Below are 23,981 nucleotides of genomic sequence, written 5' to 3' on the forward strand. Positions count from 1 at the left end.
GGCGCAGGGGGAGCCATCTATTTACAGCTGAGGCGTCCAGATTTGCCTTCCTCACGTCTGTGCTGCCACAACAATAGCTTCCGTTCTCTCTCATCAAGCCTCAGGCACAATCGATACAGACAAAAATATGATGCTATTACTGGTATACTGGTAGATTTAGATCACTCTCCCCAGGTGTGTGTCTGTAAAAAACCACACAACTGCCCACAACAAGAGGAGAGACTGATGAATCATGTATATTGATCTTATGTCTCACTACTGACATGAAAATGTGTTTTAGCCAAGGGTAACCCGGGGTGACCTGACAACACGTGTTGGGTTTGCGCCCCTACAGGCTCTCCACTGGTTTCCTCCTACCCTGTAAGACGCAGCAGAGATGCCCCACCTGAGGGAGGATCCGTCTCCGTCCCGCCGCCTTGGACTGGCAACCCTCCGTCTCCAGATCCTGACCCACGACCACCACTTCCCATGAGGCCACCACCAGAACTCAGCTTGACCTCTCTGTATGGGGCCTCACACTTATGAAGTAGGTAGGCATCGTTCATCTACCACTCCAAATGTTACTAGGTGGGATGATCAGCAGGTGAACAGTTTCTTCCCCATGTTGTGGAGTTTTTCACGGGGACCAGTTTGTTCATCGTCTTTGTAATCACTGTATGGCGAAAGTCCTACATGGGGACTCCTGATACGGTGTTTTATCAACCCTATATCACTATGACGACTTCAATTCATGTTAGTAAGCTCTTATTGATGACTATTGCGTAGACTCATTGACCCTGATCGATTAAAGTTCAAACAAGGTTAACTGGGTAACTAACGGGCCTTCATTCCAATGTAATGTAATGAAATGAATGATGTCACTATATTTGAGGCGTCCTCGACTGAGTTTTAATGGACATCAATCAATCAGACAGAATAGTATAGAATGTAATGACTTGATTTACGTATCTGATTGCCTTTGCTCCTCTTCCTCTCAGTTGACATGGAGGATGAAGATGGGACTTGTCTACTTGATGTTTTGTGGTGAGTAACTTAGACTGTAACTTGGATACGGCTCAAATTCAATGATCAATAGTTCCATACTTGTTTGGCTTTACAAAGTGATGCTGCTGACTATGAATAATAAAGATTAGTAAAGATTTTCTACAGGCCAGAAAAAAGCATAATCGGTTCACTTCAGATTTATCGTGCGACCCCTTAAGGGTGTCATGGCCTTAGGTTTGGAAACCAGTACTCTAGATATGAGTAGTACTTGTAAAAATCAGGGCTTTTCTTCTTGATGTTTAATGTTTTGTGTATGTATCTAAGGTCCCGGTTAACTTATATATATTATTATTACCCATACTATATGGTGCATGAAATATTCACCAGGATCAAAGGGATTTTCATTCATTGTTCTGTCTGTTCTCAGTGACCCCCAAGCCCTGAATGACTTCCTTCATGGGACCAATGAGGTAAAACAAACAGAATAGAACAGGACTCAAATTAAACTCAATAGTTTGTGTAGTACATGAGAGCTGCAGTTCGTCCTTGGCACAATTGGAGTAGGAGATGTGCAGAAGGGGGCTGAAGGTGTGGAAGTAGTTTCTAAATGTACTTCTGCATGTTGTTGTCACCATGAGTATGCGAGTGCAACCTAAAATGGGCTGATTTTATCCCAGCAGCTGCAGACTGAAGACCTGCTCATTAACTCCTCCTCTGGGGAGCCCTCCCTCTTCCCAGATGCCCCGGTGAGTGTCTGGAACCACAGCCAGCAGCGTCACAACAACCTACATTTTTCCCCAGAGAATGATTTTTCTCTCGTTCTGTGCCTGAAACGGCTTTCTGTTAACTCTGCTGTTGTGTGATTAACACAATTCCCCCTCCTTTTTCACAATCCCTCCTTTCTCTTCTTGTTTGCATCTCTCTTTGTCTCCCGCTGTTTCTCTGCGTCCTCCAGAGCCCTGTCTCTCTGCTGGGAGATGGCAGGGATTCCCCAGACTCGCCTCCGCCCGGGTGTGTGGATCTGTCCTTCCTGGAGGAGGCTCTCCTGTCATCGCCAGAGTCAGGTGAAGACCCGCAGGTGGGACAGGGTGGGCCTGTGGAGGATGGATGTGAGACGAAGAAGGGACAAGTGGAGGAGGAGGAGGAGGAGGAGGAGGAGGTGGAGGTGGCGTGCGATATCCTCCAGCAAAGCCTCCAGGAGGCGGATATCACGGAGCAGACCATGGCTTTGGAGGCGGGTCTGGTCCAACCTGGAGATGGTCTGTCTCTATACTCCCCTGCTCCTCTCCTCTCTCCACCCACTGTACCATTCATACCCAAGTCCATGACCTTGCCTGTCACCCCAGCGTTGCCCAGGGACACTCAGGCCGCAGTGGAGCCTCCTCAGCCTTCCCTGCTGGCTGTTGGGCCTGGCTGTCCCTCTCTGAAGCCAGCTGCCCCTCCTCAGCTGATGGGGCTCCTGCCAGGAAATGTGTTCCCTGCTCCTTCTCCAGAGGCCTCTTTCTCCCTTAGTCCCGCCCAGGGCTCCAGCATGATCATTCATAAGACTATGCCCGGTGTGACTGGCCGTCCCCTTATTGCCCCGACCCTGAGAGCAGCAGCAGCAGCAGCACCGGGCATCGTCTTGCAACGTGCCCCTCTTCCTATCCAACCCAAGCTGCCCATCAGCATTCAGCCCAGACTTGTTCAAATTAGCCCCAAGCCTTCAGGGCAGAAACACACCACAGGTCTTACATTCGTTCCTGGGACTGCCTCATCAAATATTTTACTGTCCCAAACTGCTGGACAAAAGCCTCCAGCTCCACCGTCTCAACCAACCCAGCAGCTCCCCAAACAAGTCAGCTTGCAACTGGTCAATCAGGGAGGCTCCTTCGTCCTTCAGCCTCAGGGACTCTTCCATGGCCAAAACCAGTTCCTTCTTCCAGGCCAGTCCCCTGTCACAATCTCCCAGCCTGCCAGTGCAGCTCGACCCCTGCTGACCCCGAGTCACCAAGGACCGTCTGTCCACGGTGTGAATCCCTCCACCGCGCAGCTAGTAGATGGCTCTCAGATCCTAACTGTGCCCCAAAGACAGCTGAACTTCAGCCCTGTCTTCACCACGCCCACAGGGCAGCTAGCACTCCGCCAGGCCACTGTGCTTTCAGGACCTTTGCAGCTGCAGTCAGCGCCCCCTACTGTCTTCCAGATGCCAGCACAGCTGACTGGAACCTATACACCAGGAGGGCAGGGACAGCGTGCCACCCTGGTCCACAGTCCCGCTCTGGGAAACCACATTACCTTGATCAACAGCTCTGGGGTGCTTCCTCCAGACCTCACGTCCATCTCTATTGTTAATGGCCACCCGGTAGTGCAGGGGCTGCCTTTTGCTGCCCAGGCCCAGGGTCCGCAGGCTGGAGTGAGAGATGGACAGTTGAACCTTCAGCAGGCCTCTGTGGTGCTGCTGCCTGAGCGCGCTGTCCCAGAGGAAAGGACCAGTTCAGAAGAGACTTTCCATCAACTACCACAGGTGAGGTGCCACCCCTGCAGAACCTGCTGATCATGTTCTCTCTCTGATACCTATCTACCTGTCATCTCTCTTTCTGTGTAGCCCTATGGACGAGTGCTCCAGCATGTCTCTGTACAGCCCACTGCTGCAGGGCTCCAGTCCTCCTCTCCTCCTGTAGTCACAGTCCTTCAGCCCCCTCCAGATCCACCTCTGGCCCCTGATCCAGCTGTAGAGATGCCAAAACTCCTGATGCCCCCAGCAGACATGACCCAAGTTGGGGAGGAGGTGACCCACTCCATGAGTCAGAACCAAGCTTTTATGCAAGAATTGCAACAGGTCAGAGAATCAGCATACCCTGAGATTAAATAGTCCCTAAATAACCGCCCTAAAATAGTTGTAATAAAGAATAACTAAAACATTTTTCAGCTTCCACGATGAAGGCTGTTGTGTCATGTTGCATTTGTGGTTCTATTTTCTGATTACTGCTGTTTGTGTATTTCTGTATGTAACAATTTACTTTGTGTCTCTTTATTCTTGTTACGACAGCAAGCACTTAGTTCCCCTATTACGTCTGAATTACTGGTTGGAGCCTTGCCGGTGGTGCCAATGGTGTCCCTCCCCTCCCCTGTCACCAATGAGGGAGACGTCCAACCGCAGACGCACACAGTCCCTGTTCAGCCTCACACCCGCATTGTGATGGCGGTCCAGTCTGTTGAGCCTTCTCCTCCTCCCTCAGACCCAGAGGATGCTGCCCTGCTGTCCTCCTCTCCTTCCGTTCAGGAAACAGTTAGAACTGCTCCAGCAAGTTTCTCCCCACCAAATGGGCCACCTTTCACTCTGTCTGCAGCAGATACTGCAGTCCCGCAGGCAACAGCTCCCCAGGCCCACATCGAACCCCAAGTCCAGACTCAAGTCCAAAACCAGCTCCATGTCCCACAGGCCTTATTTCCACAGGCCCAGGTCCAGGTCCAGTCCTTGATCCATGCTTCAGTTCATAGCAGCCCCTCCCCTCTGCCTGTCAATGTCTCGGTGCCTCAGCTGCAGCCTGATCCCATGGTTGTATCTGCTAGTCTCTCCAGTGGAGGAGAGGACCCTGCTGTCCAACAGCACACACAAAACAGTGAGTCTCATAGATGGAAAATGAATCCCACTACTGAAATTTGACAGGCAAGGTTGTTGTTGGTGAAGATTATGAATATCATCAACACCTCCATCATCACTGATTAATCTATGTTTCCCTCATCAGAGCCAACAGCTGCCTTGGCCGTGGAGAGTAAAGCATTTACTCTCGATGTCCGTCCACCCTCTCCTGCACCCCAGGGTGTCCAGGTCCATGAGCCCCTGGACCCCAGGGAGTGTGTTCCCATGCAGATAGGTCAGCAGATTGGCACCAAGGTGAGACAACAACAACAACAAACTTTTCATCTTGGAATTGACTGCGGAATGCAGATGTCACAGCGAGGTGATGAAAAAATGTAATATAATATAAACTAAATATAAACATGACAAGGTAAATGGCGTCCACATACATCACTTAAAGTCAGCAGAACAGAGGATCGTGTTTCTAGCAGTGTATTTATTTTAAACTGAGGTTAAGAATCTCATAATGAATCACAAGAGCTGATAAGAATTTGGGTTTTCAATTGGACTGACCCCACCTAGTCATGAAACAGATGGCAGGCTTTGAAAAGATGTTAGATACATCACACTTATTAATGACTACAAAATTGCACCACTGTCTCCATCTTTTGATCTCATTGAAAATGTCCTGTGCATGCCAGCTGGCAGGTTCTCTGGAGCAGCAGAGAGAGGAGCGACTCACACCAGCAATGCGCCGACACAGGTAAGAGGCAGAGCGCTCATAACACTCACATTGAGGGGAAAATACATGTTTTCAGATCGCATTTGACATATTTCATCATACTGGGGAGAAGCTCTGTGATATCTTAATAATGAGATTGATTATTATTTAATTTGGTTGGCTGCTTTCACAGGATTGCATGGATTAAGTCTAATCCCAGACTGTTTTTGAGGACTGTTACTGATACTGTTACTACTGCTGCTTGATTCTACAACAAGTAATATTACTACTACTATAAACTACTGGTACATCTATGATACTGCTGCTCTTACTGAAAGTGCTGCTTTTACCTTCAACACTAATACTTCCATTGCTACTAATATTGCTCTTTACTACCGCTTATACTACTAAAATACCAGCCGTGGTGTAAAGTGATGAAATAAAAATACTTCATCACTATACTTACCACTCTTTCTGTCCTTTTAATCAGTATTTTGCATTTTTACTACTTTATTCTATTCTGTTTATTATGACTGTGTTTTTATTTATTTACTACTTTCTGTGTTTTGTTTTCATTTATTCTAGCGTGTTTAACTGTGACGCTGCTGTGACAGAATACTTTACCAGTTTGGGGGCTATCTATCTATCTATCTATCTATCTATCTATCTATCTATCTATCTATCTATCAAGTATGTTTTGGGAGAATTTGTACTTTGGAAGAGTAATTATATGGTTACAAATAATTACTTTTACTTCAATGCCTGTCCAAAATAAATATAGATACAGAACATATCTCATCAGAATATTTTGAGAGGGAAAAAATACCAGTGCTGCTTACATTTTGTTTTCATCCCCGTTATCAATTTCCCCAAAATACTACTAGTGCTGCCTCTGGTACTTTTAGTACAAGGATTTCTAGAGCCAGCTGCTGCTGCTTCTGCTATTAGTACCACTACAGGCTTTGGATTACTGTCCAGGCTAACCATCCAATTAATCTTCTATTTATTACAAGCAAGCATGAAATTTGCCATATGGCATCATTTTAATTATTAAAGTCAGATCAGAAATGTAGGTTTAGATTTAGAAAAGCAAATGTAAAAGTACTTCCTTGAGTTCCTACATGTATAGAAGGTTAAATATCTATGTCATTATTAATGAGAAGCTGTGTCCTTCAGGTTCCAGCAGCAGCTCTGTTTGGATCGGGCAGCAGTTCAGAGCCCGCACACCGGTCCTGCCTTTTCCACGCTGGAGGACACTGTCAGATGCCTGCTGCCCTACCACTCCTGTGCTGGTCACCTGCCCACTCATGATGACTTCAATTTAGGTTAGTGAGCTCTGATTGATGACTAATGCATAGACTAACTGAACCCTGTCAATATTATGTACCGTAATGCTAACAAACTAGACATTCCTGAATGTTTCTGAGAAATTGAATGACAAACCTTGAGTATGGATTTGTTCATTCTAATGTAATGTAATTAATATATGAGTATTGATTTTAATATTATGTTCCACCGGTGCTTTTACGCCTGCCTCCAATACAGTTTGGGGCAAACGATACAGAAATTAAAATTCATATTAAGTAACATTTGGGAATGATTATGTCATTAACACTGTTTTGTGGTGTATAATGAGATTCATCCTCTCACCATCAACAGTGGACGAGGAGTTTGACACTGTGTCGGGTTTCCTGCTGAAACGCACCAAGGACATGGTTAATAAATACCGGCAGCTACTGGTTAGAGAAACCCAGGTAAGACAGTGCATCATATCATCAGATTCATGCAGATATCCTATCGTATTCTAAAAGTGTTCAAGGATCACGTGACTAAACTGCAAAAGTAGATACAAAACATTACACTGCGACAAAGTCCACTTGACTACCTTTGGCACCAGAGAAAACGAACAGTAGGAGTAATGGGATGTTAACTGGTTTCCACAGCAGGAGAGTCCATCAGCAGAGATGGTGATGCTGGAGCGTCTCTTCCTCCAGGCTGAGCGCTTTGCTTTGGCGGAGGACAGAAGGAAGGCCCGCAGAGATCCAGGTCAGTGTGCCAGCAGGAAACATAGCTGGGAAACACTTCACACACACAGGCAGTCAGTGTGAGTCTGTCTGGTCTGTTATGGTTACAAACTCCGGGCCTCAGGAAGAAAATCTGGTCAGGGTAAAGTCAATTAGTGACACTTGCTACAGTTAAGAAATGTTGTGTTTAAGGGAGGGAGTAAATATGAGGGCTGGGAAAGTGAAGTGAGTTGCTGGTTGGTTCAAGGCCAACAAACGTGCGTAAAAGGGCTCACCAAAGCTTCAGTGATCAACATAGCTGATTTTGTGTTCCAGAGTCATTCATGATGGCCTTGGCTGCTTCAGCGTCTTCCCCTCGTGGTGTACACTCATCTGGCCCCGCCCACCTTTCCACCTCTGGCAGCCCCTCCTCCCCACCAGCCTGGACCAGACTCTCTGACCGGCCCCCAGGGCTAAAGACATACCGCTCCAGCTCCCGCGGGGCTCTCAGGCTCACCATCAAGCAGGAATCTGGCTCACGTAAAGTGGTTCACAACTCGGCCTGTGATCCTGGCCTCAAGAGAGATCACACAGGGCAGCTGACAAATGGTGGTGGAGCTGTGAGTGAGCGCAAGGCCTCCAATGGAACACCTCAGAATGGTGAGGATGTTTCCAATGGGGTTCAGCTTGGGAAAGCTGCTGAGGAGGTCTCACCCTGTGACAGAGCTGCGGAACCACAGACAGCGCCCCATTCCAAAATAAAAGCCCCAAATCCTCTTTCTATGCCAGAGCCACAGGCTGCCTGCTTCGAGTTGCCTACTAGAGATGTCAGTGCCCCAAAACTGAAATGCTACAGACCAGATCCATCGCCTCGATCTGAGCAGAGGTTCAGTCCGCTGCCAGCGCCTCTTCAAGAGGACAACATGCTCAGCGAACATCTACAGAGTGCCATCGACAGCATCCTGGAGCTTCAGCGCCTGCAGGGCCCCTCTGCAGCCCAACCCAGGGCCACATCAGGCCCCACACTGGACCAGGCTGTCACCAGCATCTTGGAGGGGCACTTGTAAAGGTAATCTACCCGACAGACAGCCAGAGTGAAATGTAACAAAGGTGAAACCAGAAAGAAGGGTGGATGAAAGGAACGTGAGAAGGCATACTTCCTGTTAAGCAGGGATCTTGACTTCTTTGTTCCCAGAACCAAAATGGCAACACCTGGGCACAAAAAAAGAGATTTTTCTCTGCACTTCAGAGATTACGTTAAGGAACCGATTGTGCAACATGAGGGGGAGGAGGGAAAAAAATCAAAAGGCACTATAAAGAGATGCATACCAGACAACAGCACTATCTATAGATCGATAGATGTTAGATACTTCATTTTGATGTATGTTTGTGGAAAAAAATCTATTTGAATAGGAGCTATATTGTTTCAGTGGTAGATTAAAGTCATTCAGAGGTTTACGACACTGGTGTAACCTTCATCAGCATATAGTATATAAGTAATAGTGAGGATAATGAAACGTGGAGTAGACTGAGATTATTCAATAGTTTTTTATAAGATTCCTTTCAAATGTGAATTTTTCTTTTTGCATAGTGCCAAGCTTCCAGGGTATTTATTTTGATAATCTGTGCCAGTTCTGTTTTCCGATGAGATGATTCAGCTGAGAAAGGCAGTAAGTTTGTGCGAGCGCGTGAACGCGGAATGTCTCCGGTAGGCGACCGCTTGTTGGAATTGAGTGTGTCCGTGCTTTGATCTGATACGGCATCCTGCGACGTGGAATCTGGCACGCTCCGTCTTGGCTCGTCGAATATACTCCAAAGAATTTGTTACTTGCTACATCCTGAATACACCAGCAAAATACAATAATACATATTGTGTCTCTTCCCGTATACACACTAACACACTGGAGTCTGTTGTGAAAGAATCCAAGGGGGCACAAAAAACGTTTGGCAGAGTTGTGCGTTTTTGTGTTTTGTTGTCATTCATCGCTGGAGTCTGACTGTGAAATACTTCTAGTTTTCTGTGAGACAGGAATGGTTCTCATACTGTGTGTATTGACATACAAGCAATAATGAGATAGGGTTGTTAGGAGCAGTGGTTAGTGGTGCAGTGAGGAGGGAGAGTTTTGTCTGTCATGCCGTTTTGTTGGATGAAAAACACAAATCTGCAGGTTTGTTTTTTTCAAGAATGAAAGCTGCTTACTTTATCATTAAAGCCTGTGTTGTTAAGAGATTGTGTGTCCCAACACGTTTCAAAAGGCCTCAAGGGTCACGAAACTCCGAAGGATAAAGGATCATGCAAAGAAAAGCACCATATCTGCAGTTGTGTTGTTTTTCCATGACAGATAGAACATTGACTGCATCATCACACAGCCTTTGACCAAAAACTAGAGGAATCGTCCGCTTCACATGAACCACGTTTCAGTATTTTACATTTATTTATTGAATTACTGGTTTGTAGCCTCTCGTTCTAAGCCTAAGATTTATGTTCTCTCAGCCATTGTGGAGCAATATGGTTTTGCAGCATCTTATGTTAACATGACAATCTATTGGTCTGTGTGGAAAATGTGAATTCTGTTCATATGAAGGACGCGAGAGTTATGGTCATTAAGATAAAACTTTTGTATTGGTTGTACGAGTCGCCCTCATAAAATGTGTGTAATAATGTTCTTTGTAAATGGAATTCACATTGAAGGTCATTGTGAAAGCTACACGTCAAATTATTGCAATATAAATTGAAAAAAAAGCATCAAATTTGAGCTTTTGGAGGTATTGAAAGAGGTCATAGTTTGACTGCCGATTGGAATATGCCTTATTGTAATTCATTGCAACTATTAGGAAAAGGAAACTAGAGAAAACAGTTATAAACATCTCAATATCTAATGTGATAATTGGTCTGAAATGTGAAAGTAATGCCAACCGTCCCTTCAAAACAAAACAACATTTGGGGTTGAATCAAACAGGCCTTCTCATTTGTTGAATTGCATTATCATTTTTAAATGTAATTGTCTTTTGTTGAAGTGAACAAAGGAGTTGCTATAATATGCAGTAATATAGTGTTGAAAATAGTGGAAACCTCTGCAGTAGTGAGGGGTGGACACACACAAGAGGGTCTTAACATCATTCATTCTTTTAAAAGGATTTCAGAAGATGATGTGTTTCCGTCCTGGTAGAGGTTTCGCTGTAATGCAGTAAAGATGTCAGAGTGTCGTTCACAAAACGGGATTACACTCCTCGCCACCGCGTTAACTTTAAAAAAAAAAAAAAAAAAAAAGGGGGGGAATTCCACCAAAATTTACTTTTTGGTTTTTGTTCGGATTAAGTATTTTCCTGCCAAAATTATTTTCTTTGTTTGGTAAAAGTATTTTCCCTGAGCTTCTTCTCGAAAGAAAATTCTCTCGCGTCAAGGATGACAAACCAGGTCAACTTTGATGGAATCCCCTTTACTGAAGCAGCCTCATGTGCCATTGTTATTCCTGTCAGCAGTGTGAAATACTGACCATTAGAACATGTGCTTGTATCATTTTAGGAGCAACAGATTACATTTGCATGTTGAGCCATTTGGTATTATTTAATCGTAATGTTATTTATTTTTTTCCTGACTGAACTGTGAAACCAGGGGAGCTCATAGCGCTACACTAATTCAACTTTAGATACAAAAACATTTGACTGAGATTGTTCTGATGCCAAAATCAAGAGGCCTTAATTCAGCAGAACTAGATTGTAAGAAAATGTCATTCCTGACAAAATCCAACTAAAGACTCCTTTGACCAGAAAGTCACGAGTGATTCATATATGAGAAGTTATGAAAAACGCTTTTGTACTCATTTTTACAGACTATTTATTAAACTGTGATTTTGTAAGAAAAAGAGTGAGTGTGGTTTTGTCTTGAAAAATAAATGCTGGATGCCAAAAATGCAGAAATTATTACAAACACAACCTTTATTACTTATTCATTTACTAATTGGACAAGATCAGAACGAGGGTTTACACCTGATCAAGTGCAAATAAAACAACAATTTTCATAGTTTCATACTTTACATGCTCGAAAGAAGTTAATCTATGCTTTGCAAGGTTTCGTTTGGAGGAAATGAATGCATCACAGCTGGCACCTTTCTTCACTGTAAAATGTGTGTTTTGGTAAAACAGTGTCAGAATTAAACTACAGAGGGAAGGAGGTTGTGTCCTGATGCTGGGACACGTCTCTGGTCAGGTTTGGGGGATTTAAGAGGCACATTAAAACATGAGCCATGTCCAATCTAGCAGCAGAGTCGACCCTAGGACGTGTGAAGATGAAGTCTGAGAGGCAACTCTGTTCTAGCTATAGGATACAACGTCTCCCCCTGCAAAAAACTGAACCTGAGCATGGATATTCTCCAGGATCTGATCATTCAAAAGGCACCTCGAGACCAAGTTCATCTTTAAAAAAGAGAATAAGGTAAAGATGAACGTTATTTCAAGGTATCTTTGAAAAATCACATTCTCTTGTCAATTGCCTTAAAACAGACAATAGCTTGAATAAAGAATGGAAATATTTGAGTATCAGGTCATGTTAAAATGACCCTCTCTCTGCAAAGCAAAACATTCATTTGCACAAACCGACAGGTAATAAGAGCTGCAAACCTGCAAGGGGGGGGGGGATTCATTAAATTTAGGGGGAAATTAAGAGCAGGCTGTAGCTTAGATCTTACACAACGCATTTACTTCTCATAAATTAATTATGTTTTCCATTATAAAAAAGTGTCCATATACAATAACATGTTTCTGTCATGGCATTGCAAAGTTAGTGTTTTTCAGATTCAGTGCTGGCTTTGCTCTCCACAGGCTGGTTGCTCGAGTTCATTCAGGTTCAGGACAGCAGACGGGTCAATCACCTTCAGATATGCGTCATCACCAAATGAAAGTGAAACATCTTTCTACACACACACACCCCAAAGTCCTATGGCCTTGCTGACCCCAGGACGGGAACTTGACAGCAGCCACATGTTGACCCAACAGACTCGACTGTCCTAGAAATCTATGTGGCTCGAGAAAATAACAATGTGGCTGCAGGACTTTGATTTCCATCCGGCAATCTGACCGGTGGATGAGTATCGTACGTTTCCCCTTCGTCTCCTGGCTGTTTGTGCTTCTTACCGGGACTCATTGGTCAGTTCAGTTGGACAGGGAAGTCCTCGCCGTATTTGCGGAGGAATTTGCTGTGGTTGTGGTCCACGGACCAGAGAGGAGGCAGGTGGCGCGGCAGCATGGTGGTGAGGAAGTGCTGCCTCCAACGGCGCTCCAGGTCCATCAGGCCCCGCAGGCCCAGCTTGGCATGGATGCGCACCACCTTCAGCCCGTGAGGAATGTAAGCCTCGTTGAATATCCTTCAGAAAGGAGAAGAGGACGGTAAGCATTAGAGCTCCATACAACATGTGACTGTCCAAACCCAACAAGACCTGAATGTTCATGTTGGTCCAATGAATGTGAAGGATCGACAAGAACCAGGATTAGGTCACAGGTTTGGGTCGGGTCAACCTCCATGTACAATTTTTACGTTTATAATTTAACAGACACAGCATTTTACTGACCAACGCTCAGCTTTTAGTCTGTTACATATGATGGATAGAGATAAAGAACAGAACTTCAGCTGAGGGATGAAGAACGACTTCTGCATCACTTCACAGTACTGATTTAAAGCTTGAGCCAGATTTATTATAGATCGTTTTAATGTCCCGCAAAATTCCAAAATAATGACTCATGCATCTCTCCAACCATGGAGTCACTAGGTCTCACCTCGTCTCTAAACCAGCAGCTTGCTCCAGAGCCTCAGCCTTCAGGTCCTCCTTCTCATTCATGTTGAAGAACCCTTTTATTATGGCCCCCAGCTCCTCTTGCCGCTGTGCCGGCAGCCCGTCCCCGGCGTTGAGCAGAGCGCGAGCTGCCGACCGCACCCGCCGCCGGTCCGGATCCTCCAGCAGGCGCACTCCTTCCTCGCAACCCTGAGGGGCAGCAAATTCGTCGGCCAGCTGCTGCTTCAGGAAGCCGTCGTGCACATTGGAGGCGCCGTGGCAGCTAGTGCAGAGCAGCAGGATGTCGTGGGAGTTGTGGTCCTTCATCTCTGTAGGAAAATGACGCCTGTACTCGTGCGGCACAATATTTTTCCTGAGGGAGCAGAGGAAATTCATCACAGAAGTTGATCACAACTGTACAGTAATTGAAAAGTCACAAAATCAGTCATGTACTCCTCGAGAACAACATGACTCCATTTACAAAAGTGACCAATAGAGCTTGACATAACTTTGGCTCAAACTCCCATCAGGTTCGGAATGAAAGTTTCATCAAAGCTCCAAACCTAATGTAGGAATCTTCTTTGCCACAGACCACACAGAGATTCTCCTTAGCAGTCAGGTAATAGTCCTGCTGGGAGTCTGGACGTCCTGATGGTTCAAACAGCAGCCGCACTATGAAAGGATCTTCACTCTGGAGCACTGGAAGAGGGAGATTTACATCACAAGGTTGTAAGTTAGGGTTGTTACATTGCAGCTGAAAAGTGAGAGAGAAATTCTGATCGTTTGTTCTGAATACAGTCAAGTTGTCTAGTGTACCTCCTATTCCTTTATCTAGGTACCATTTGGCTTTCTTCTTGTCGCATGTACAGAGAGGCTGGCCGTCTGGAGCATGCAGGAAGCAGTTATCATAGAGAGGAGACTTCCTGTAACAGAAAGAGTGAAAGGTTAATCGAGTTATAATTAGTAATAATTCAACTCCTGTTCTGATGGCGATTGTGCATCTATCCTTTCAATACACCTGCTGCAATAAACAAATAAGCACAGCCTACACGTAATCAAATCCTCCTATATTACACAATATTTTAACACGCAATATGGATGTACATTCCAGATGCTTTTAAAATGACGTTCATTTTTGGAGCGTTTACCTGGCAGAGTAGCCCACACCCAGTGGTTTTCTCTTGTTATTCTTCCGAGGGTCTGGGACTTGCTGATCTCCAGACTCTGGGCTTTCATGTGTGGGTGGCTTCCGCAGTCTGCGTCTCCTCTCTCGGTCGGCGCTTTTGTCATCTCCGTCGCCCCCGGCCCGGCCCTTGAAGGGCACGTCCACCAGGCCCTGGCAGCGGGCGGCCAGCTCAGCGTAAGCGCTCCCGCCGGAGGAAGCGGGGCTGGCGTTGGAGCAGAGGCCAATCAGATGGAAGAACAAAGCCACAGAAACTTGGGCATCTCTGGCCGCATAGGTCATCTAGAGTGAGCGGGACCAAGAGGTTTAGAACCAAAAAGTCAACGATGACCTCATCTAAAATCATGATTTATTAAAAAAAAAGTATGGATAGACGATGGATAGTCTACTGACGATGATGATAAAAAGTTTGGTTTTATATACAGTGCTCTTTGCACTATTTACTACAAAGCATCTATAATGTCACAACTAAATGCAGTCTGTACTTCTGTGATTCAATTTCAATTCGATTTCAAAACCCAATTCCTGTACTTCAACTGTCGTCAGCAACATACAGGTGCAGCTCAATAAATAAGTCAAATAATATCATAGTCTTCCCCATGATTGTGTCTCCTACTGAACCAGACTGAGAGACACTTCAAAGGCTCAGGAAACCTCAGCAGGTGATTTGAGTTAATGAGCTGATTAGGGTGAGACACTGAGGCGACAATATTGAACTTTTTCACAATGTTAAAGAGAGATACTGAACTTGGGGTTTTCATGAGCTGTAAGCCATAATCTCCAAAATAAAACAAATTAATATTTCTCTTTGTATGTAATGAATCTATAATATAAGAGTTTCACCTTTTGAATTGAATTACTGAAATAAATTAACTTCCACGATATTCTAACTCATTGAGCTGCACCTGTGTGTAATTTTTCCAAATCAATGTTAAATCTAAACTACATCCACAGAAACACGGATGAATATGAAAATTCATCTTTAAAAAAAGTCCAGAGGGGTTGAATCTGTAGATGCCAGCTCATGGATTTAGTGTGGAGAGGGAAGGCTTCTGAAAACACTGACGTTGCAGAGTGATTCACACTCTGTCATACGGCAGATGAGCATGGCGGGCTGTTGTTTTCTTTCCTCTGTACTGTTGATGCTTGTTACGTGTTAAATTTAGCTTTAAGACAAAAGTATCTAGACTGGTGTGGTCATAGCCTGCATCCCTACCTGCTCCAGTGTTAGCTGATCCGCTTCCCAGTCACTACAGCGCAGCTCCAGGGATTTATCCAGGAAGATATTCAACAGATCGGCTGCCAGAGACTTAAGACTGAGGCCATTATTCACAGTTGCTTGCCTAAAAATAGCAACATCATGGAAAAACTATTAGCCTATTTGCAACATGCACAACAAACAAAACAATGTAAATGAGGAAAACAAATCGATGCATTCCAGCTTGAAGGAGGCTCAACCAGCCGTACCTTTGTCTTAAGGCGAGGTAACGCAGGTCCACTGTGCAGGACAACGACAAGCCGTAGTCCCGCGCCAGACGCTTGCCGTCTTCATAACAACCGACCCCGACTTTTAGAATGTGGGGGTCACGGAGGACCTCCATTAAGCTAAGTGGGAACGGATGCTGTCCACTGCGAAATGCCAGCAGCCGGACCAGGACACACAACCCTGAGTAAGAGGCCATCTGCAGCAGGGAGACCGCAGACGCTTGGCCTTTCACCGAAACCTGGAGGAGGAAAGGGCACCAAGGTGAGACGACAGTGAAAGCCCCATGGTACATCACAGATGAGAACTTGAAGTTTATCATTCAGCCTTCATACACATAAATCACTTGATTGCATTTGAGGAGCCGTTTGCATTTAGTATGTTACAGTGATGGTTCAGAATTACACACATGCTCTAAATTTGCTGCATTTTAATCAACGTCATACACTTGTATTTGCTGCATCTTACCATCATTGTGTGTCAAATTCCATAGTATCAACTTAAATGTTTGGGTCTTTTCTATTGAGGATACAGTCAGTTTCTTTAGTTTCAGCTTAAGACTGATAAATGTTAACAATTGCTCTGGTGTAATCCTAAACACATCAGCCGTTTCCTCTGTTAATATGAAGCCATGCAAAAAGTGTTTCTTACGCAGCCGGTCTTTACCCATTCACAGTCAAGGCCCAGCACAGGGAAGACTTCTAGCTCCTTCTGCATCAGGGGCCACAGCTGCTGCCATTCCTCCTCAGAGCTCACCATCACTGGTTTCACCCCTAACAGCTGTTCTGGAGAGGGGATCTGGACCAGAGGGGGGCTCAGTGTGGTCAGACACGCCACAGCCTTCACCTTGTTTTCTACCCATTGCAGTGGCTTTGTGTATTGGTACTCCTCAGTGGTAAATCCCTTATCCACAGATTGGGACGCCTCCACAGCAGCAGTCACCTTCTGAATGGAAGGCAGCTTCTTCTTTTGTGTACGGTACACACGCCATATGAGCAGTCCTCCTAGCGTGGCTCCAAGCACTGTGGTTATCACAGCGGTTAAATGTCCTCGATTTGACATCTTGACCTGAGAAGACTTGAGGAGCCAGAATACAGGAGGCCAGTTTGTCTGGGGCGGTCACATCCACAGGCACTAAACCGTTTTGATCCTACCAATAACTGTTTTTCACCTTTTCCTGTGTCAGCGGACTTCCCTGTAAAGCTGGATCTGGTTTAACCTCTGTGATGTGGACAGCATCTCTCTGGAAAAGTAGGTAGGTTACAAACTCAGCGCCCCACTCAAGTCAAATCACATGCACACACGTTATCTGAAATGTGTCTTGTATGCCCCTCTTGCATATGGCACAACACAGTGCCCTGGAGGCAAACTGGCAACTCTCCAGCTGCCAGTCTACTTTCTTGGTCCGTATGGGGACACGAACCGGCGACCCTCCGGTTCCCAAGCTGAGAGCCCGATGAAAGTTTCAAATTCTCTGCCTAAACGCGTCCTTAATATTAACGTCACCGTCTGTGTACAAACCTGCCAAGTGTGGTCACAGTTTAACGGACTACACCGGGTTCAGTTAACACGGTCACTCGTAAATCCTAAACACCGACCACAGGACAAGTTCTGTCTCGTCGCTTGTAGCCAGTTAGCCAATTGTAATCACAAACACCGACAATGTAAACGAGTGACATAACGTGACAACACAAAGCAGGCATGGAGGATATGACCGAAGTAGCGACAGTGAGGTTAAATCGAACACGAACCTTTTCTGTGCGCTGTCGTAAGCTTGCATATTAGTCAACATTTACTGCCAACTTGAGCTAAATGCTAACTGATAAACGACAAACCGTGGCGTTCCGGCGTCTAAAACTAAACCAGCGTCGCACTTCATTGAAACGTGACAAACATATTTTGATTACACGACGTATATTGTTCTATAAAGTTAAATTGCGGCTCGTTTGTGTCTTTGTGTGACGCAAATCAAGGGTAACGATAGCTACGTAGCAGCTAACCACAACTTAACTGGTTTCCGGTTTGCTAGCCTAGCTTAACCACAGCGGCTTGTTTGAGATAATAATTCGTGTCGCCGCAGCGCTTTCGTGCTCGTGGAAACATTTGGCGTCTTACCTTCACGTTTTAAACCAGCACTGCGCTTTCAAACACATGCACACGTGTTTCCCTTTACTGAATGGACCCATTTCTTCCGTGCTGTATTTATAACCGTGTTGACGTGCGACAACGCTAGCGCCGCCCACTGGACGGAGAGAGAAACAACAACGATTATGTCGCTATTATTAGTGTTTTCGTTTGTTTTCTACTCTATTGTTCCATTAAAGCACCATGTTTTAATTCATTCATTTTCCCTTTGAACTAATTTCAGTCTTTCATAATACATGTTCGTCTGTCACGTGCGTCATATGTCAATAATAGATGTCTTCTTTCAAAATATGATAGAATTCATTCAAGAACACAAACCACCTTCTCCTCTACCACCATCAATTTATTCAATCTTTTAGTTTCAACATTTCTCCAAGGAAGTGGAATAAAGTAATGAAATAATTACAAAATGGAAAAATAGTTCAGAGAATAGATCATATTCACAGGTTTGATTATAAAAATAAAACATGATAGAGCGAAATAAGTAAGTGAGAGATGAAAGCCTTTAAACTCCCTGTTGTTTTCCCGCTGAGAGGAGCAGACCGGAACATCAGAGACGGCGGGTCAGCCAAACATTTGGCCATTTGTCACCTGTGAGGTCCAATCATCTACTTTAGTGCTTGTGCAAAATAAAACTTTAGAAATCACCTAAATAATATAATAGATGATGTGAAGAAAGGGTCGATGACATAATCTACTGTGTTAAATAAAAAAAGTAAGAATGTTACCACTCAAAAAAGATTGACAATGAAGACAGAGATATAAAATGTTAAGTACTGATCAGTACTGAAGTTTTTAAACTGAGCACAGGTAAGAGAGGCAACAGATTGGGCACCACCACCATCGCTAGGTCTGGATTGATTGTTACTGCAATGATCCCTATTTACAGTGAGATGCTTCATATCCGATCACAGGATGAAACAGAGGGCAATGTTTCTGAGAAAATAAAACAATGAAAACAAAACAAAACAAAACACAAGTAAAGCAGCTGTCCCTTCACAAAATCTCTCTTTACATCATATTAGAAATGACGACTGCTGTGGGCTGTGTGTACAGATTAGATTCTTTATAGAGATATATATATATTTATGTATAATATATGCGGCCATTTCTTGTATACACACACATACATTTGTCTCATGGTAGCTAGCCTGTGCCTTTGGCAAGATTACTTACAACTCTTCTGTTAGATTTCAAAGCTATTTAAAATATACTTAATGCATAAAAATAAAGATTTTGGCATTGTCTCACTTTATTCTTCTGATTGTGAAGTTTTTAATGAGAACTTCTCATATGGAAGCTGAGTTTTTTCTCAGTGCTGCAGATCCTCTGCCAGGTGAGGGAGTTCTCATGTCCTGTCAACAGGGGGTGCAAGGACCTGATCTGAGCAGAGAAGGAAGGCCAGCAGGGGTTAGGAGGGTGGTGGGGGCTGGGGGCTGGGTGTGGCTTGACACCAGTATACCACAGGGTAATAACGTCCGCGCCGCTCCAAAACACAAACACATCAATGCAGACAATGCTAATGAAATGCCTGGGGAGCCCTTGTTAACAGCAACCTTCTTCTTTTTTTTTTTTTTAAAGCCTCCCTGCTGTGCCGAGTCCTGCTCCCTGTTGATTCAACCGTTGCTCTCACCTGCCTCCGAGTTGCTTTCAGTCCTGCTGAGGTTGTCCTGCATAACAGAGAGGGAGGAAGGCCTCCTCTCTAGTCAATCACCCACCTTCTCCTTCAACAAAATTGTCTCATTGTCCAGTACTGTCTAATTGCAAACACTATCAGTCTTCAGAGCTGGATCTCAAAAGTCTTGTGCAGTTCGGTGGAGAAGGGATTCGTGGGTGAGGGTGTGGTTCGCTGCCGTGAGCGACTCTCCAAAGCTGCCCACTGAGCCTCAAAGGCATCTTCCTGCTGCTGTGAGGGAAACTGAGTGGCTGGGGAGGATGGAGCAAGTTGGGCGGGAGCAGCCCAATTATCTGCCCCGTTAAAGGTTGCACTACCATTGGATGACTGGATGGAAATAGGATTGAGAGCAGTGGATTGCGGGGGCTTGCTGAATGGGCTAAGGTTACTGACAGCATGGACGTTGTGCTGGGGTGTTGTGGAGACAGGGATGGGGAAGGGCTGGGGTTGTGTCGCAGAGCCAAAGACATTTGCCACCATCTGTGAAGGAGTGATGCCTACCACAGGCACGCTGGGTTGGGGAAACGGAAGCCCATTAGACATCGGGTAGGAGGCCGGAGCCTGAGCATGTAAGGCAGGCTGACGAGGGGGCAACATGGGCACTGCTGCGGGCAATGTTGGCAAGAAGGCCATCGGGGGTGCAGACGCCACGGGCACAGGCATGGGCATGGGAGCAGCGTACGGTTGGTTAGGAGGCGTGGCTGCCATGATTGGAGTGGGCTGCGGGGCTCTGACAGACTTGGTGACTTCCTCTAACCACCGGTCTGCTTCTGATGGTGTGCGTTTGTGTGAGAGCGTGGACGGGGAAGATGTCGGGGGAACAACTATCACAGGAGCAGATGCTGACCAGTCATTTCCTGCTGGGCAAAAGTTCACAAAAAAAGTTAAAAGGAGCACAACCCAACAAATAAATCAAATACGTCAAAGTATATCGATGATGATGATGATGAGGGCAATATCCAGATAGAAATCTAGATACGAGTTTGCGGACGATAAGATGGATACGGCACAGAAAGTGTAACATCCATTTCACTTACTTGTCAAGGCAGTAGCATACACTGGGTGCAAACGTGGCATGCAATATAATGACAAATGAGTCCTGCTTACCTGGATGGGCTAAGACCGGGACCCCTGCAGGGCCTTTAGCCCAGGGGTTAGTGTCTCTAGCAGGCAGAGCAGGCGGCAGAACTGGGGGGTTAACGGTAGCAGCAGCAGCAGCAACAGCAGCAACACAGAAGACGGGAGCTGTGCCGTTTACTACAGCAGATAAGAGACAGAAGCTAGTACGGGGACGGGCCGTGGATGATGTCGTCTGATCTAATGTTAGACATGCGCAACATTCCCGTGCGTTTAATTAGCAGTCTCAACACGTGTTAATCGTACGGCGTACAAAATCAACTGTAACACTACAGGAAGAGAAGATTTATGCAGGCAAACGAAGTCACACTGCATATTTAGACCGCAAGCAACAACGTTAACAGGTCAGTGGGAGTTTATTTTTTTCCTACAGGGCCTAAAGAGAATTAGGCCCAACGTCTGGTTACAATTATGCCTTTTTTTTGCAAAATAGATATATATTTAAATGCAATCATTGTAATCTTCGTAGTCTAGATAATAATACAATGATAATCGTTTCACATTGATATTGGGTCAAAAGTAAATCTGAAATAAATGGTTTTTATGCTTTTTATATTCAATTAACGCTACTTGATTAGAATTACTAACCCTGCCATGTGAACGTCTGACTATAACCAATAACAATGCATCCAAAATGTGGTTTGTCCATTTAAAACTAAACTTAATCACTTCAAACAGGCAATTGGAGGGGTTTGACGCTTGTGGTGAGAATATAACAACCCATTGACCCAAGTTGCTTGCAGGGTGAATGCACTGTTAAAAACATGCACACATGTTAGATATTGAAGAATATCCCATAAGGTTTCTCTTTCATTACCAGGTGCGACAGGAGACTGCGGGGGTGAAGTTGGTTTGGGCATCGGCGCAGAGGAGAAGGGGTCCTCTGGGGGGCCGCTGAAGGCTGTGGTGATCTGACTGCACAGCGAACTGATGCTGTCACCTTCTCCTTCTACCTCAGGGACTAAAGAGAGAACAACCGAGAAAGAAGATAAGACAATGTAAATACTGGATTGTTTTTCTGAAGCCAGAATACACAGTCCTAAGAATAAACACACATTAGAGATGCGATTAAGTTCATCTTCTTCTACTGAATCTGATTTTGTTTACTTTTCATAGGTAATAAGAGCGCTGGGCTGGAGCTGAGGGCTAACGTGTATGTGAGGGAAAGCAAAGGAGCTGAGTAAGTGTTTGGCCAGGATCCCAGGCTCACCGGTGTTTCTAATTGGAAAGTCAGACTTGCGCTGCATAGTGGAGGGCAGCTCGTTCATGCGCAGGGACATCTGGCGTTTGAAGGGAGACGTCTTCTGGCTGAGGACGGGGAAACCTCTGAAGGAGCCCTGCCGGGCGAGAGCCTCTGCTGGGGCATGTCTGCGAGGTATCGCCTGGGGCCCTAGAGCACCCACAGAAAGGGGTGGGGAGGACGAGGGAGATGGGGATCCTCCCGACTGTGGGGCTAGGGAGTTTGTCACACAGGTGGCTGAGTTCCCGGTGACATTCACATCCGTCTCACCTGTTGGGGAAGAACAGGGATCAGCAAAAAATCCATGACAGAAAATTTCTGTGCCCAGAAATTGCAAGAAAAGCCAAGTCAAACATGATGGATTTACTTTTAGAACACACCGTTTTGATTTACAAAATAGTAAATATACAAATGTCCTTTGACTGACATATCTTATGGTCTTAATATGGCTAAAACTGAGTATGCATCATTTTAGCCTTTCTTCAAATGACAGCTTTAAACTTCTCTTGGCTTGGCGACAAGAAAAGCAAAGCCAAAGAAGTGAAGCAATAACATTAGCTGGCAGAAGGAGCATTAACACAAACAGACCTTTCTTAGATTGTGTCAAGTCTAAATTGAAGAGCAGCCCATTTCTTGGGTCAGGGAATAACTGTGTCAGACAGCAAATACAAACCGTTCTTGGAGTCCTGCAGCTGCCTCATGACTTCCTCCCGCTCTGCCGCCTCTGTTGCTGTAGTAACACGAAATGAGCCCTCGCGGGTGAAGGTAGTTCTGTTGGCGTCAAAGGTCGCTGTGACCCCGCATTCCTTCTCCCGTTTCTGTTTTCGCTCCAGACAGGCGGCGAATGCACAACCCACAGCATGACTGAGACGCTCTCCCTGAACGAGTGGAAGGAAAAAAACAGTCGTCTTTGGGTTTCTTTCAGTTCAAACAAAATACAAAAATACATACAAAACAACTGTATTGTCCTACTGTACCTACTCTGTCTAAACATAGAATTATAAAATGTTCTCACTGAGTCTTTGATGGCCATGAAACAATGGCAGATCCAGCGTCTCGTGGTTCCATCCCTGCAAATGTAAGAGAATGCCCGCTCAAAGTTCCGGTCCGGAGCACAAAACGACACCTTCTCTATTGTCTGGTCCAGAATCAGGTCCTGTAACACACGCAGCATTACGATGACCTTGTTATTATAATAAAACTGAAGTATTACATTGAGTTCAGTGGTTCCCAAAGTGGGTGGCGCAGAGCTACTGCAGGGGGGGGGGGCGCGGCGCAGGATCAGAAGAGGATCGGTATGAATAAGTACTGCCTCAGGTAAATGAATGAGGCGATACTTCTTCGTCTCGCTGCAGGAGAAAGAGAAAAACTTCTGATCTATGTAAAGGGGGGGGCGCGAAAGAAAACGTTTGGGAACCACTGCATGAGTTTGAAGTGAGTCGGTTCAAAACATAGGCAGAACAGTGACACAATAAGTGAGCACTTGAAGAGGATCTGAATTTCAAAAAGATACGATTTAGAATTCTCTACCTTCTTGCTTTTTCTAGTTTTCATTAAATAAAAAAGGTGAAATGGTTCAGAAATGTCTTTCGTGGGCCCGGTTTTATTTTTAGATGTTCCTTATGCTCTGCGATCTGATAAGATTTGAATAAGATGTGCTTGTTCTGAACAGACAACTCATTTTCACAGAGCACCTTTTCCTTTTCACAGCCCAACGTTTTGATGTGACAACACAGCGTGACCACATCCTCACACAACCCACTCACCCACAAAAACTCCATCAGCACTGACGACACAGCGTGGCTTTCAAACATGGCCCACTGTAAGAATTGCTGCAAATTCGAACATACGATCACGTATGTTCCAGCAGGTGGCAGTGCGACCCAGAATGTGAAACCAAACCAACATGAAAGCCTTTACTCAACTCATCTACTCTTGCAGGTGCATTAAGTACATTTTACCCCAAAAAGGGCCTTTTGGAGGTCACTGGACCATAAGTTTAGCAACTGCACTACCAGTAGTAACTCTTGGAGCCAAACAAAGATCTGTTTCCTCTTTCAAAGCCAGTAAAGCCACA

The 23,981-nt window shown here is 45.2% G+C and overlaps 3 protein-coding genes across 10 annotated transcripts in view; 1 reads left to right on the forward strand and 2 right to left on the reverse strand.

Annotated features, from left to right (window-relative positions):
• The first annotated feature begins 982 nt into the window (after window positions 1–982).
• On the forward strand, window positions 983–8,375 carry LOC142995548 (BRD4-interacting chromatin-remodeling complex-associated protein). The gene is made up of 12 exons (XM_076146629.1): window positions 983–1,023; window positions 1,412–1,454; window positions 1,665–1,730; window positions 1,940–3,490; window positions 3,572–3,805; window positions 4,016–4,589; window positions 4,716–4,864; window positions 5,251–5,312; window positions 6,447–6,595; window positions 6,930–7,024; window positions 7,214–7,316; window positions 7,610–8,375. Exons 1-12 carry the CDS (start codon window positions 983–985, stop codon window positions 8,338–8,340), a joined length of 3,798 nt encoding a protein of 1,265 aa, XP_076002744.1. The 3' UTR covers window positions 8,341–8,375.
• A 2,819-nt stretch (window positions 8,376–11,194) lies between these two features.
• On the reverse strand, window positions 11,195–17,941 carry exd2 (exonuclease 3'-5' domain containing 2). 3 transcript variants are annotated; one of them, XM_076146753.1, is made up of 10 exons: window positions 17,823–17,941; window positions 16,879–16,950; window positions 16,359–16,784; window positions 15,692–15,948; window positions 15,441–15,567; window positions 14,190–14,506; window positions 13,858–13,964; window positions 13,605–13,740; window positions 13,046–13,414; window positions 11,195–12,636 (listed from the first exon to the last, which is right to left on the reverse strand). In XM_076146753.1, exons 3-10 carry the CDS (start codon window positions 16,767–16,769, stop codon window positions 12,420–12,422), a joined length of 1,941 nt encoding a protein of 646 aa, XP_076002868.1. In that variant the 5' UTR covers window positions 16,770–16,784; window positions 16,879–16,950; window positions 17,823–17,941; the 3' UTR covers window positions 11,195–12,419. The 3 variants fall into 3 exon arrangements, with proteins under 3 accessions (XP_076002868.1, XP_076002870.1, XP_076002867.1); XM_076146755.1 differs by having other exon boundaries at window positions 16,374–16,950; XM_076146752.1 differs by having other exon boundaries at window positions 16,359–16,950.
• A 239-nt stretch (window positions 17,942–18,180) lies between these two features.
• numb (NUMB endocytic adaptor protein) overlaps window positions 18,181–23,981 on the reverse strand; it is a 33,734-nt gene continuing 27,933 nt past the window's right edge. For 2 of the 6 annotated variants that reach the window (XM_076146732.1, XM_076146729.1), the window contains 6 exons: window positions 22,920–23,060; window positions 22,578–22,782; window positions 21,875–22,174; window positions 21,482–21,625; window positions 20,635–20,784; window positions 18,181–20,387 (listed from right to left, as the gene is read on the reverse strand). In XM_076146732.1, coding sequence (XP_076002847.1) covers window positions 19,633–20,387; window positions 20,635–20,784; window positions 21,482–21,625; window positions 21,875–22,174; window positions 22,578–22,782; window positions 22,920–23,060 — 1,695 coding nt within the window. In that variant the 3' untranslated portion in view covers window positions 18,181–19,632. The remainder of the gene's footprint in view (window positions 20,388–20,634; window positions 20,785–21,481; window positions 21,626–21,874; window positions 22,175–22,577; window positions 22,783–22,919; window positions 23,061–23,981) is intronic. The other 4 variants (XM_076146735.1, XM_076146734.1, XM_076146731.1 and 1 more) reach the window with 3 other exon arrangements.

This window comes from Genypterus blacodes, unplaced genomic scaffold (genome assembly GCF_046128005.1).
Source record: "Genypterus blacodes isolate CSIRO-AG114 ecotype Tasmania unplaced genomic scaffold, CSIRO-AGI_Gbla_v1 ptg000033l_1, whole genome shotgun sequence".
In the NCBI taxonomy this organism is placed as follows: domain Eukaryota; kingdom Metazoa; phylum Chordata; class Actinopteri; order Ophidiiformes; family Ophidiidae; genus Genypterus; species Genypterus blacodes.

Coding starts and splice junctions, on each gene's coding strand:
- LOC142995548 (XM_076146629.1), top strand. CDS start 983: ATGGAGGATGAAGATGGGACTTGTCTACTTGATGTTTTGTG. Junction 1,731..1,939: donor CCCTCTTCCCAGATGCCCCG/GTGAGTGTCTGG, acceptor TGCGTCCTCCAG/AGCCCTGTCTCTCTGCTGGG. Junction 6,596..6,929: donor TCATGATGACTTCAATTTAG/GTTAGTGAGCTC, acceptor CACCATCAACAG/TGGACGAGGAGTTTGACACT.
- exd2 (XM_076146753.1), bottom strand. CDS start 16,769: ATGTCAAATCGAGGACATTTAACCGCTGTGATAACCACAGTGCTTGGA. Junction 14,507..15,440: donor ATCAGCTAACACTGGAGCAG/GTAGGGATGCAG, acceptor CGCTCACTCTAG/ATGACCTATGCGGCCAGAGA. Junction 13,741..13,857: donor CCTAGATAAAGGAATAGGAG/GTACACTAGACA, acceptor TCCCTCTTCCAG/TGCTCCAGAGTGAAGATCCT.